Here is a 14,684-nt window from a genome sequence, read left to right as displayed (position 1 = left end):
TACTCCTGGCTCTACACTAAGAAATCGCTTTTAGCAGGCTTGGGGATCATTTCGGACTCCAGGATTCGAACCACCATCCTTCTGCATGCAAGGCAAACGCCTTACCTTCATGCTATCTCTCTGGCCCAATGTCTAATTTGTATCTTTTTTTTTTTTATTTTGCAGGTTTGGCTTGTTAGAAGAATATTGATAGTCCTATAATGGCCATAGCTCAGCTTTCTCAATCTATCATTCCCAAAGCAGTTAAGGTATTTACTTAAGAGTTAAAAGAAAATCAATGACTAGTGTATTGAGAACGACTTTAATCTTTCTTTTCGATTTTTTTTTTTTGGCTTTTGGGTCACATCCGGCAGTGCTCAGGGGTTACTCCTGGCTCCATGCTCAGAAATTGCTCCTGGCAGGCACGGGGGACCATATGGGACGCCGGGATTCGAACCGATGACCTTCTGCATGAAAGGCAAACGCCTTACCTCCATGCTATCTCTCCGGCCCCGACTTTAATCTTTCTTAAAAAAAAAAAAAAAGGCAATTTGATTAGTTAATTGGTACATAATGGTCTGTCAGAGTATGTCAACATTTTTACCATCTAATGGACTGAGTATGTAAAGGAAATTAAAAAAGCGTATTTCTACAAGAAAATTTACTGGAAACATGTTTATTTTACAATTTTATACTTGTATTTTCTGGAATTAAAAAAACAGAAGAAAATAAGAGAAAAGGATGTTTAATGAGAATGTTTACTTCCAAAAGCAATTAAGTAACTTCTGATGCACACCATGATATAATTATCAGAACTGAAGAAAGGAACTCTGAGAGAAACATAGAGGCTGGGCTCCTGGAAGAGTAAAATGGGGCCAACCAACCTTGTTGGACTCTCCTAGACAAATTTATCTTGTTCATGACATTGTTTAATATATTACTATTTTATAAATTGAACTTAATTATATATTAGTATATAACTATATTATGCTTTGTTATTAACTGAGAGAGAAAAAGAAGTTTAAAAGGTAAAGAAGTTAGACAAATAAGTTAGTTTGTCTAAAATAAATAAGATTTATGGTAGTTAAGTTATAAACAAAGCAATATATGCATTGTAAACTTGTGACAAAATTTAGACAATGCAAATAAGAATTTAGAGATTTTGCAAACTAGAATGATTTGTTTATTTCTTATTAAGATGAGATTCAGTGTGGACACTGAATAATGAAAATGAGTTGGTTAAAAGAGAGAATCTTATGAGAAAAATATAGCATATACCATGGCATGAAATAAGAAATGAGTATGGCATGTTTTAGAGAATAGTGAAGAGCCTATTCTATTGGGGAGTTGGACAGGGTAGGAAATAAAATTAAATAGGAACTTTAGAAACAAATTAATTTGGATCTTAAAAGTCATGATAAGGAATTTATGCTTTATTATGAAGTCAATAGAAAGTAAATTTGATCAGGAAAGTAAGTCAGATAATTGTTTTAGGAATATGAAGATGTAGCTGAAATCAGAAAGATTAAAGTTGAAAGAGAATTATTAGGGCAGAGAGAAAGCAGTCATCTTTCTGGCTTGAATTTAATATATTCACCAAGCAGGCTCCTGGATCTCATTTGGTTTCCTAAATTTTTCCTTCCTGGGGGGGAGGGGGAGTGGAAATGTTGAGCTGGGTAGCCAGTAACTTGTTGGTTCTTTTTATCACTATGAATGAACAAACTGACCTTTAGATATCAACAAATCTTTGTAGTTGGACTGCATGAGATACTTCTCCCAGAAAAACTTAAGTGACTATATGATTTTTCATTTAACATTTTAAAGTATTTAATGCTATTTAATACTTTAAAAGACAGTGATAATAAATTAGAAGCAAAGTAAGTAAATTTGTTATGTACTTGGCACTGTACCAAGACTTTATGTTATTATACTTCATAATAAGGAATAAATTGAATCACAGAAGTAATTTGCCTGTGTTCATGCAACTTGACTGTTAAGCTGTCAAAAATCTTTTATCATTAGCAATCCTATTAAAAATTTACTACATTATTTTCTATTAAATATTATGATATTTGTATGAACTGGACATTTATAAAAACATAAAGGGTAACTCTAAAAGAATCAGATTAAGCTGAAAAAACAAAACTCCAGGAATATAGAGAAGTAACAAAATTCTATGGACTTCTTTTTCTTTTTTAATTTATCTTGTTCACCGGGGATTCCAAATAGCAAAGTTGTAGTATTTGCTAATGTAAATAGCATCAGGATTTGAACTCAGAGTCTTGAAGCTATCAGGCAAGAACTTTAAGCCCTCTGTAGTCTGGTTCTTTTTCCATGCCCCTATGTTTTGATTTTTATTTCTTTAACTTTATTCTGGGCTCTGTTTGGGGGTCAGTCCCAGCTTGATTCTCAGGGTGCCAAGAATCAAACCTGAGGTTTGATTCAAACCTGGGGTTCACACATATATTGGAAAGTTGTTTGGGAGTTTTTTTTTTTTCATCTATAGACTTGTTTACAGGGGAGTGCTTAATTTATTTATTTTTATTATTTTTATTTTTGTTTTTTGTTTTTTTTTTTTTTGGTTTTTGGGCCACACCTAGTAACGCTCAGGGGTTACTCCTGGCTATGCGCTCAGAAGTTGCTCCTGGCTTGGGGGACCATATGGGACACGGGGGGATCGAACCACGGTCCGTCCAAGGCTAGCGCAGGCAAGGCAGGCACCTTACCTCTAGCGCCACCGCCCGGCCCCGGGAGTGCTTAATTTAAAGTAACAGTTCTTAAAACTTCAACAGTTAAAATTGTGTAGCACAATAAAAAGACCACCAACATAAGTAAGAAAACCAGAAACTTACAGTCCCAATTTTTAACAGCATAGATTAGTTTAACCTATTTTTCACTTTACATAAATGAATGCCGCAGTCAGTACTCATTTTTCCTACTTTCTTGCACTCAGCATTATGTATGAGAACCAACTATATTGTTAAGTATAGTCACAATATTCATTGTTGTGTAGTATCCTACTGTGTGAATATATCATAGTTAAGTTTTTTATTACCTTCTTCATATTCATTTGAATAGTTTCCATGAACAATTACCACTAGAAACATGTTAATACATGAACATACTTACATATATCTGTTAACTATATACTTGAGAGTATCATTTGGGTCTTGGGTTATACAGATAATTGATTTAAAAAATAACATGAAGTAATTTTTCAAAGTTGTTATATGTATTTTTAATTCCCATTCAGTGTTTAAGGGTTTTGATTGATTTCCATCCCTGTCAATATAAGTATTTTGTTTGTTTTGGGGCTGTGCCCGACAGTACTCAGAGATTACTTCTAGCTCTGCATTTAAGAATTACTCCTGACAGTTCTAGGAAACCATACGGGGTACTTTGGTTATGTGCAAGGCAAACATCCTATCTGCTGTACTATTGCTCTACCCAACATTGGTATTTTATAATATAAAATATGTTATCAATGTTGATGTATATACAGTATTCCACATTATGGTTTTAATGTGTTTTCTTATTGAAGTTCAAGCACTTTCTCATCTGCTTTTTGTACATTTTGATATCTTGTTGGGATAAGTCTTTTCAATTCATTTGTCCATTTTCTTCTCAGTTGTCTATCATTTACTGACTCCATGAATTTTACAAACTCTTTATTCAGTCTGATGAGTTCTTTATTAACATGAATTGCAAATTATTTCTATGATTGAGTTCTCTCATTGTTCTGAAGAGTGTATTAATAAAGAATAATAAGATTAAAATACTCAATTTCAGCAATATTTGGAAAATTCCTTAAGATTATAATGTATTAGGACCAGACAGATAATGTAGAAATTAGCATGAAGACAGCCCCAGTTAATCTCCAGCACCACATGGTCCCCTTAACATCACTAGGTAAAGCCCTGAAGACCTTTGGGTACCATTGTTAAGGCTTCCGAGTACTTGACACTATGACTTGTGTAGTCTCTGGCACCACAGGGCTCAAGTAGCATTATATTCTCAGGTACAAAGCATTGAACTACTATCTCTTGGAAGGCTCAAAAATAAATGAAAATAAACAGTTGTATTATATATCAACATAACACAGCTAGAGTTTATGAGACATATTTTGTGCTTGGATTAAAAAAAGTCATCAATGGAATGGAGAGAGAATACAGTGAGAAGGGTGATCTGGACATCTCACATAGACCCTGAGTACCACCAGGAGTGCAGAGCCAGGATTAAGCCCTGAGCATAACTGGATGTGATCCAAAACTCAGAAAAATGGAGACATTAAAAAAGCAATCTTGGGGTCAGAGAGATAGTATAGCAGGTAGGGTGCTTTCCTTGCACCCATAACCCAAATTCAATTCTCCAACTTCTCATTTGATTTCCTAAGTAATGCCAGGAGTAATTCCTGAGTATCACCAGCCCCCCCCCCCCCCGCAACAAAACAAAAATAATTTGATAAAGTAGTTAATTTTGGAAGCATGACCAGATGATTATCTTCGTATTTACAGATATAATTAAGACATTGAATGCTATGACAAATATGTTGAAATTCTAACTCAAGATACCCAGTTTAAACTACTCATCAACAAATATTCTATATTTGATTTTGGTTTTGGTCCACACCTGGTGGTGCTCAAAATTGGAACTTTAGCAAGTTAAACATGCACTTTAAACCATTGAACCATCTCCCAGGCTAGTAAATATTCTATATGTAAAATGATTCTTGGTAGACACTTTTGGGGAGGGGACACACCCAGTAGTGCTCTTGTACTTACTCCTGATTCTGTACTCAGAGATTATACTAGAGGGCTCAGGGGACAAATGGGCTGCTGGGGATCAAACCCAGAGTTTGCCCCTGCAAGGCAAGTGCTCTATCTGTTGTATTATCACTTGGACTCCAGTAGACACTTCTAATATATGAATTAAAATTAATACATCTGTCACTCTCATATAGCACATCATTCAAGGCAGATTAATTTAGAAATCATATACATATGCACATATGTAAATTCAGAAGAAAATCACTCTCAGTATTAATATAATCTAACAAAACCTTAGTATTAGTCAAATCCTAGCTTGAGTGTTTTTTGGGGGGAGGTTGGTTTTTGGGTCATATTGAGTAGAGCTTAATCTTCCTCCTTGTTCTGTACTTAGGGATCACAGGAAGTGCTCAGAGGGCCAGGTGTAGTGACAGGGTCAGACACAGGCCAGGTAAGTGCCTTAACTGCTTTACTATATATCCAGGCCCCATAATTCTAGTTAAAGTAAAGAACAAATGTGTGGAAATGCATATAGTAGTAAAATAGCAAATGAACAATAGTGCCACATGCCTAGCAAATAAAATGCAGAAGAGGATATAAAACTAGATTTAGAGAGGAAAGAGTGGGAGATGAGGCAGATGAACTAAGCAAGGATAATAATATTTTGACAGTCCTCAAATTCCACACAAAATTATTAGGACTCTAATAATGTGAGGATTCTCCCAATAGGATTTATATTCTTTTTTATTTAAAATATAAGTATCAGGATTCAATATTTTTAATGTCTTGTTTATTTGATTTTTTAGTTGCAATTTATTACAATACTCTTACTGGTAGGGTTTTATGGGTAGGTAATTCTTTTTTGTTTGTTTGTTTTGGGGTCACACCTGGCAGTGCTCAGGAGTCACTTCTGGCTCCAGGCTCAGAAATCACTCCTGGAAGGCTCGGGGGACCATATGGGATGCCAGGATTCCAACCACTGACCTTCTGCATGCAAGGCAAACACCTTACCTCCATGCTATCTCTCCGGCCCCAGGATTTATATTCTTTAAAATGAATACAAAGAATAGATTGAATGAAAAGAACTTTTGGCAATGAAGTCAGGGTTACAAAGGAAAAAATGAATTTTTCTTGAGTCAGGTATGTGAGAGTGAGAAGAGAATGGGGAAAATATATTTGAGAATTCTTTTAGAATTAGTAGATTTAAATATTGAATATGGGATATTAAGGAGGGGAGAAGTCATAGATGATTCAGCTTCTAGACTGGATGATCAGAATAGATGTTGACTCATTTATCTGATTTTGATTGCTTGTGAAGATTTTAGATTTTAGGTCTTGAAAACGATTCACACATCTGTGGAATAAGGCTGACTATATGGAGGATGAAATATGTTAAAGAATTCTAATTTTATTTATTTTCCCTCTCCTGCTAGGAAACAGTTTTTTCATCTCAAATTACAAATGTTCAAGAATCATTGATTATGGTGAAGAAACTTTTTGCTACATCTATCTCCTGTATAACATATCTAAGGGGATTGTTTCCAGAGAGCTCTTATAGGGAACGCTGTTTGGATGGTAAAGTTTAACTGGTTGCATTAACTATTATAGTACATTTCTATTTTTAGTAGGACAAATCTTTTTTTTTAATTTTTATTGTGGCCAAAATGAATTACAAATCTTTCAAAGTAGTATTTAAGGTACATAGTAACAATGAATGAGGGGCATTCCCACCACCAGTGTTGTCCTCCCTCCACCCCTGTTCCTGGCATGCATCCCATATCTCCCTCCTTTTACCTCCCCAGAATGCTAGTGTAACTGGGTGTTTCCTTTAGAAATGACAGCATCAAACAAATAAAGTTGTCCAGAAGTTCAAAGCTATGATACTACAAATTTTAGGGGCATATACTCAGCTGCGGGGCCTCCTGGAAGGTCTGATTCTGGGTGATGGAGGCAGCAAGTGTGGCTTTGGCAGGGTGGGGGATTGGCTCACCCTCTCCTCCTGAGATGTCCAGCTTTGTGCTTTGTGGGCCAGTGTAGCCATAATCTCTGGGAGTAACTCCTGTATCAGAGTCAGGACTAAACAAAGATTACTCCACATATATGACCTCCCCTCCAAAACAAACAGATAATAGATATATTTAGGGCACTTGTGGCCAATGTTTAATATGTTTTTTTTGTTGTTTTGTTTTGGTTTTGGGGCCACACCTGGCAGTACTCAGGGGTCACTCCTGGCTGTCTGCTCAGAAATAGCTCCTGGCAGGCACAGGGACCATATGGGACACCGGGATTCGAACCAACCACCTTTGGTCCTGGATTAGCTGCTTGCAAGGCAAACACTGCTGTGCTATCTCTCCGGGCCCTGTTTAATATGTTTAATGGCACTTGTGTACCATTATATTTACCTTAGACACAGGAGATATATTTCTTCTAGCTTCTTCTTTGGGGTGGGATACACCTAGCAGTGCTCATGGATTATTCCAGCTCTGTGCTCAGAAATCACATTTGACAGGCTTAGGGGACCATATGGGATGCCAGGGATTGAACCTGGGTTGACTACATGCAAGACAAATGCCCTACCTGCTGTGCTATCACTCCAGCCCCTCTGGCTTCATTTGTTGTGACAGTTTTAATGGAAGTTGTTTCTCTCTCTCTCTCTTTCTCTCTCTCTCTCTCTCTCTTTCTCTCTCTCTCTATGTTTATATAACTGCAAAGGTCTAGTTCCACTGCCACTTAACAGGGTCAATCTAGAGACAAGATGATTGAGCCTTATTCTGTGCAATGTTGCTTTGGCTCAGCAATGCTAGGGGGCACTAGGTCTACCTCTGTAGCTCCTGTGGGGGACATCAGGACCACACAAAGCAGAACTTGGGTTTTCTGGGCTACTCCAGGCTCTGTCCTGGCAATGGGCAGAGTGACAGAATTGGGACTCTGTAGTGACAAGTATTGAACTTGGAGGCACATATATTTAAAGTATGTACTCTGGCCATTTGAGCTATCATCCCAGATCCTGACTTTAATTTGTAATCACACTTTTAACTTCTGTAGTTAGATTTATTTGTACATAAAGTGTTCATATCACTATGTCATGTACTCATTACTCTTATTCAAAAAAGCTCAATATTCCTATTTGCTTAACACCCCTTTTGGTAAAGTTAAAATGTAATCTCAAGATAGAAAATAATTTCTGTCATTCAGTAGATAGAAAGATGAAATCAATTTTAGGATAGGAAAACAATATTGGAAAAAATGAAGTGAGGTTGGCAAAGTCATACATGTATCAATTAGTGATAACCTTTATACTGATCTAAATAAAAAAATCTTTTCTTTTTTTTTTTTTTTTTTTTGGTTTTCGGGCCACACCCGTCGGCTCAGGGGTTACTCCTGGCTGTCTGCTCAGAAATAGCTCCTGGCAGGCACGGGGGACCATATGGGACACCGGGATTCGAACCAACCACCTTTGGTCCTGGATCGGCTACTTGCAAGGCAAACGCCGCTGTGCTATCTCTCCGGGCCTAAATAAAAAAATCTTAACATTCTTCCCTGAGAATACCAAGATACTTAAATCTCATATGGAAATTAATATTTGTAAAATTTATGGAAAAGTTTTCACTTTTTTTCAAAGAGAGGGGGAAATAATAGAAAATGAATTTGAGATTGAAGTGTCTGTTTTAAACTGATATTGACCTCAGTAATCTTTCTATTACTAAGAATTTAGTAGACACAAATAAATGATATATATTTATCAGTTGTGCTATATTATAAAAGTTACTACATAAGACTGCTATATTTAATAGTTGTGCTATATTATAAGAAGAAACTATATGCTTTAATCAAAATTATAGTCTAATAACATGTGATTTATTTTTAAATACTTAGAGATTGTAATTTATATATTATAACTAAGTAAGTTATATAAATAAAATAGGTAAAGAAATACTTTTAACTAGCATGGATAATTTTGGTATAAGTAAAATTAAGCTGTTTTTATTTTTGTAGGCTTCAACATAAAAATCTTGCAAAAAGATCAAACATGCCCTGGTTCCCAATATGTTATCAAATGGTAAGTAACTGAAACTTCACAAAGTTGGATAATACTGGCCTGGCTAGATAGTACACTGTGGCATAAGGTAAGGTGCTTACCTGTATACAGCTAATCTGGTTCTATCCCCTGAGTACTACCAGGAGTAATCCCTGAACAGAGCAAAGAGTAATCTCTAAGCACAGCTAGGTATGACCTAAAAAACAAACTTTATTTTATCGTGATTGAAATTACTTCTAACACTTTGACATGATTATTTCCTTAAAGTCATCTCCACACTTATTGTCTTTAAAAAAGGAGAGGACAGTTTCCCTAGAGAATTATAAAAAAATATTCTGTATTATTTTTAAGATACCCTGTATTCATTAAATTTTATTTATATTTTCATTTTCTTGTTTGGGGCCATATTGTAAAGTACACAGGGGTTGCTCCCAGCTCTATGCCCAGGTTCACTGTGATCATTCAGTGCCCAGAATTGAACCCGTACTTCCTATGTGCAAAGCATGTTCTCAGCCAATTGAGCTATCTCTCTGGATCTTAGTTTTCTATTTAGAGCAAAATAGACTTTTATAAATAAACATGTCAATCAACTTGAAAATCTGAATACTTTTCATAGACATGACAATGTCCTGTGCACTAGAGAAGCCAGAAAGAAAACTAAAATATACTTTGCTATCTAAAAGTTGCTATCATATTACTTTGAAGTTCTATCAAAATAATTCTGGGAATTTAAAAGAGATAGTTAAAGGATGGGCTGGAGAGATAACACAGCAGTAAGGCGTTTACTTTGCATGCGACCGACCTTGGATGGACTTGGGTTTAATTCCTGGCATCCCATGTTTCCCTGAACCTGCCAGGAGCGATTTCTGAGAGCAGAGCCAGGAGTAAATCCTGAGCACTGGCAATTGTGCATCCCCAAAAAAGAAAATATAATTAAAAGGAAAATGTCAATTTTCAAATAAAAAAGAGTAAATCAGTCTTGTATTTGAATTTTTTTTTTTGCCTGTGTTTAGTCCAACATTGATTGACATTTCCTTTTAATTCTCAACAGGATTAAAGGCTGTTTTGATGCTTTGGAGAAGAAATATGTAAGAATGTTTTAAAATTTAAACTAGTATCTTTTATCCATTTAAAAAAAGTTTAACTCTATCTTTGTTGCTATATTTTATCAGCATACTTACTAGTGGCCTATGTTTGTATTCATGATCCTTTTATTTTATTTGTTGTTTTGTTGATGTCTCATTTACATCAGTAAGAAATGAAGTCTTCATTTTTCTTATACATACTCATATCTTTTTGACCACAGCATTTCCTCTGAAGTCACTGGAAGAGATCACAGGATGTGATGTACTAAGTGCTAAGAACCAAGCACTTAGCATTTTGAACATTTCCAAAATAGTTATGATTCAAGTTGTAGATATGAAGGGGAAAAATGGACTTGATGGTTTTTATTTTATCTTATTTTAAAATTGCTTTTAGTCTATGACTTATTTCCTAATAGTTGGTGTTATAGTTGGAATTGAAAAAATGCAATTTAGGTTTTAACTTATTCTGACCTTTCTAACTATTCAAGACATTTATGAAGGACATGAAAAATATTCTAGTTGTAATTGAAAAGACAAGATGTATATAAGTGAAATTTCTATTACTGCTTTCCCCATAATTTGTATCTAAGTTTTTTTAATTTCTCCCAATTTCTATTCCTTAGAGGAATTTTGAGGTACATAGTCTCACACTAGATTATTTAGTGTGTTCACACATTCCTTTTCTCATTAAACTTGTTTTTGCCTATGATTTATGCAATTTTGAAATGGGAAACTGAAAAACACAAAACGAAAACAAATGGGATAGTGCACACAAGGAGTTTATAGACCATGGCAGAAGATAAATGATATTTATATGCTAGCTGATGAGCTGTATCTGTTGTCAAAATTTTAATGGGCCAGAGTGATAGTACAGCAGCAGGGTGATTGCCTTGCACATAGCCAACCCAGTTTTGATCCCTGGTATTACATATGGTCCCCCATTCTCACCAGGAGTAATCCTTGAGTGCTAAGAGTAAGCCCTGAGCATTATGAGGTATGGCCAAATAAACAAGTTCTCTGTATAGGATAATGAATAGCTGCTTCTGTGAGACTTTCATTGATCCCTCCCCAGTGTTCTATCTCAAGCCACCAATATGTCTCAAGGTATTTCCTAAGCCCTCTCTGTAATCAAACAACTAAATTTACAATTGGCCCAGGGGAAACTTTCACGAACTTACTTCAGAACTAAGTTGACATCATTTCTACTTAATATCTATACTGCATCAGTTTTGTTAGGTGTATATATAAAAAGGTATTTCGACTATTACTTAAAAATTAGTTTATTGTGGGGTCGGAGCAAAGGCACAGCAGTAGGGCATTTGCCTCAGTTTGATCCCCGGCATCCTATATGGTTCCCCAAGCCAGGAGTGATTTCTGAGTGCATAACCAGGAGTAACCCCTAAGCGTCTAAATAAATATCCATTTTAAAGTCTGATATGTCAAATAGTAATGCAATGTAAAATGTGGAAAAGAAGAATTTATATACAGTGAGGAGCATGAGGGAAAGGTTTGAGAGAAACTGACTTTTGAGCTTTAAAGGTCCTTAATATTTAAGACTAATTAAAAGGGAAAGTGTTCTAAACATTCTGTGTCCACTCATTCTCCATCCATTTGTTGTTATTATTGTTAGTACTTTTATTTTGGGATCACAGCCAGCTGTGTCCTACTTCTTGGGGCCATTCCTAAAGGTGCCAAGTTGTACCTAGAATTGAATTGAGGCCTCTGGCATGCAAAGCCTGTGCTTCAATCCATTGCATTAAATCCCCAGTCCCCAACATTTTATGATTGACTCTTTGAGGGACACTTTAATATACTGACACTTTATTACTGAAAACATAACTTATGGAATCAGACTAAAGTAAATTCCATTTCTACCGTGTGTGTGTGAGTGTGTGTGTGTGTGTGTGTGTGTGTGTGTGTGTTTTCAGTTGTTTTTGTTTTGGGGCCACACTCAGTGATGCTCAGGGTTACTCATGGTTCTGCACTTGAGAATTACTTCTGGTGGGGCATAGAGGACAATCTGGGATGCCATGGTCAAACCTAGGTCAGCCACATGCAAAACAAATGCCCTATCCATGATAGCTGTATTATCACTCAGGCCCCCAGTTCTACCTTTTTATACCCATAAGAACTTTCAAAAATAATTTCCTCTTGATACTTTAGATTTCTTACAAATGAAATAACAATAATAATATATTATTTGAGAGTTAAATGAGCTTAACATGTAAAACAGTGCTCGCTTCGGCAGCACATATACTAAAATTGGAACGATACAGAGATGATTAGCATGGCCCCTGCGCAAGGATGACACGCAAATTCGTGAAGCGTTCCATATTTAAAAAACAAACAAAAAAAACAAAAAAAACATGTAAAACAGTGATTTTTAACATTAATTTGTATTAGAAATTGGGGAACTGACTTGTTAAAACACATTCATCTAAAATTTTTATGTGACAATTTACATTTTGGACAAATTCCAGGTAATGTTGAAAGATTTCTTGTTTAAGCACCATACTTTGAGAACCATTTATGTAAAACATTTGTAACAACACCAGTACTTAATAAGCATTATCTAAGTGTTAATTTTTCTTCTTTCTTTCTTTCTTTCTTTCTTTCTTTCTTTCTTTCTTTCTTTCTTTCTTTCTTTCTTTCTTTCTTTCTTTCTTTCTTTCTTTCTTTCTTTCTTTCTTTCTTTCTTTCTTTCTTTCTTTCTTTATTTCTTTCTTTCTTTCTTTCTCTCTCTTTCTTTCTTTCTCTCTTTCTTTCTCTCTTTCTTTCTCTCTTTCTCTCTCTCTTTCTCTCTCTCTTTCTTTCTCTTTCTTTCTTTCTCTCTTTCTCTCTTTCTCTTTCTCTCTCTCTCTTTCTTTCTTTCTTTCTTTCTTTCTTTCTTTCTTTCTTTCTTTCTTTCTTTCTTTCTTTATTTCTTTCTTTCTTTCTTTCTTTCTTTCTTTCTTTCTTTCTTTCTCTTCTTTCTTTCTCTCTCTCTCTCTCTCTCTCTCTCTCTCTGTCTTTCTTTCTTTCTTTCTTTCTTTCTTTCTTTCTTTCTTTCTTTCTTTCTTTCTTTCTTTCTTTCTTTCTTTCTTTCTTTCTTTCTTTCTTTCTTTCCCTCCCTCTTTCATTCTTTCCCTCTTTCATTCTTGCCTTCCTTTCTTTCATGTTTAATTTTTGACAGACATGTCTGGATACTAGATTAGATAAAAATAAGCTAAAGACCTGAAGTTTATTAAAGAATGCTACTCAAGAAGGTCTAATAGAGTCAATTCTTAAGTAATTATAATATTGCATTACTAAAATAGAAGTGCAATATTAAAAGGATATTTACTGAGTTTCATGAACTTACGTTATTTAAATGACCATATGTATGGTTGAATCAATGTGCTATTTTAGAAAGTTGAAAGACAATATCTTACTCTGATGATTTAGATTCTGAATAGTATTTATATTGTTTTCAGTTCTTAATATAACTTTTTTTGAGGGTGTTCTGTAGGGAATAGTAATGTTTTAAAATTTGAGGAAAGTTGTTTAAATATCCAGAGATCTTTAATGGTATTTTCTTTCTTTCTTTCTTTCTTTCTTTTTTTTTTTTTTTTTTTTTGGTTTTTGGATCACACCCGGCGGTGCTCAGGGGTTACTCCTGGCTGTCTGCTCAGAAATAGCTCCTGGCAGGCACAGGGGACCATATGGGACACCGGGATTCGAACCAACCACCTTTGGTCCTGGATCGGCTGCTTGCAAGGCAAACGCCGCTGTGCTATCTCTCCAGGCCCTTTAATGGTATTTTCTATTGAAGATAGTTCTATTCTAGTTGTCAAATTTTGGGTGTTTTTTACACTATATTCTTAGTAATTTGTATTTTGTCTGAATTCTTTAATCATCTATCTATCTATCTATCTATCTATCTATCTATCTATCTATCTATCTATCTATCTATCTATCTATCTATCTATCGTCACTATAAGAAAGACTATGTTATGGATAACATCCTAATTTGACTTCTTATCCCCATTCCTATTCTCCAACAATTCTAACCCATTACCACATCATATTCTTTCAGGGACTATATTTCATTATGTCATTAGTTTACTTAAAAATCTTCCCTGGGAAGGGTACAGCACTTAGAATGTTTGCCATGCATACAGCTGACCTAGGTTCAATCCTCAACATTTCTTCAGCCCTGCCAGGAATCATTCTTGAACATAGAGGCAGGAGTAAGCCCTGAACACAACCAGGTGTGCCCTCCACAGTCCCCCCAAAATCTTCCCTGGCTTTAAAAAATAAAGTTCAGGGATGGAAAGATAGTACACTGGGTAAGGCACTTGCCTTACACACAGCTGAGCCTGGTTTGATCCCTGATATTCTCTGATATTCTGTATGGTCCCCCAAGCACAACATGAATAAGTTTCCTCAGTGCAAACCCAGGTGTAAATCCTGAACATAGGCTACATTCTGAAGGGTGGCCCCAAAACTAATAATAAAATTCAGAGTCCTTCATATTCAAGTTATATATTATTTGATCTAGTCTCTAGTTTCCTTTCAAAGGAATCACTCTAACAATGTCAAGAAAAACAGGATTCTAGAATATGCTGAATGCCTTTTAACTTTGTATTTATTATTGTTTGCCTGAAAAAATTCTTTTTTGGCCTAATTTGTGACCTTACCTGTATAACTCCAATTTATTCTTCAGAACTAAGATCAAATATTTAATTCCTCAGTGAGGCTTTCCCTGAATCTCCCCTCCCCCAACCTAGATTATTCCTGCGGTTAATAGTCTCATGCTGTTTATTCATAACAATTAACCCAATTGTAACATGGGAT

The 14,684-nt window shown here is 35.4% G+C and overlaps 1 protein-coding gene and 1 non-coding gene across 2 annotated transcripts in view; both read left to right on the top strand.

The window, feature by feature from the left end:
• Positions 1 to 200: 200 nt before the first annotated feature.
• Positions 201 to 14,684, top strand: part of HORMAD2 (HORMA domain containing 2) — a 30,527-nt gene continuing 16,043 nt past the window's right edge. The window contains exons 1-4 of the mRNA XM_049788085.1: positions 201 to 248; positions 6,179 to 6,320; positions 8,742 to 8,805; positions 9,836 to 9,872. Of these exons, the coding sequence (XP_049644042.1) occupies positions 201 to 248; positions 6,179 to 6,320; positions 8,742 to 8,805; positions 9,836 to 9,872 (291 nt within the window). The remainder of the gene's footprint in view (positions 249 to 6,178; positions 6,321 to 8,741; positions 8,806 to 9,835; positions 9,873 to 14,684) is intronic.
• Positions 12,102 to 12,208, top strand: LOC126031579 (U6 spliceosomal RNA). The gene has a single exon (XR_007503412.1). It is a non-coding gene; the product is annotated as a U6 spliceosomal RNA (small nuclear RNA).

Source organism: Suncus etruscus, chromosome 15 (genome assembly GCF_024139225.1).
Source record: "Suncus etruscus isolate mSunEtr1 chromosome 15, mSunEtr1.pri.cur, whole genome shotgun sequence".
Taxonomy (NCBI): Eukaryota; Metazoa; Chordata; class Mammalia; order Eulipotyphla; family Soricidae; genus Suncus; species Suncus etruscus.
Note: the sequence above shows the minus strand (reverse complement) of the source record. Positions and strands in the feature narration are given on the sequence as shown.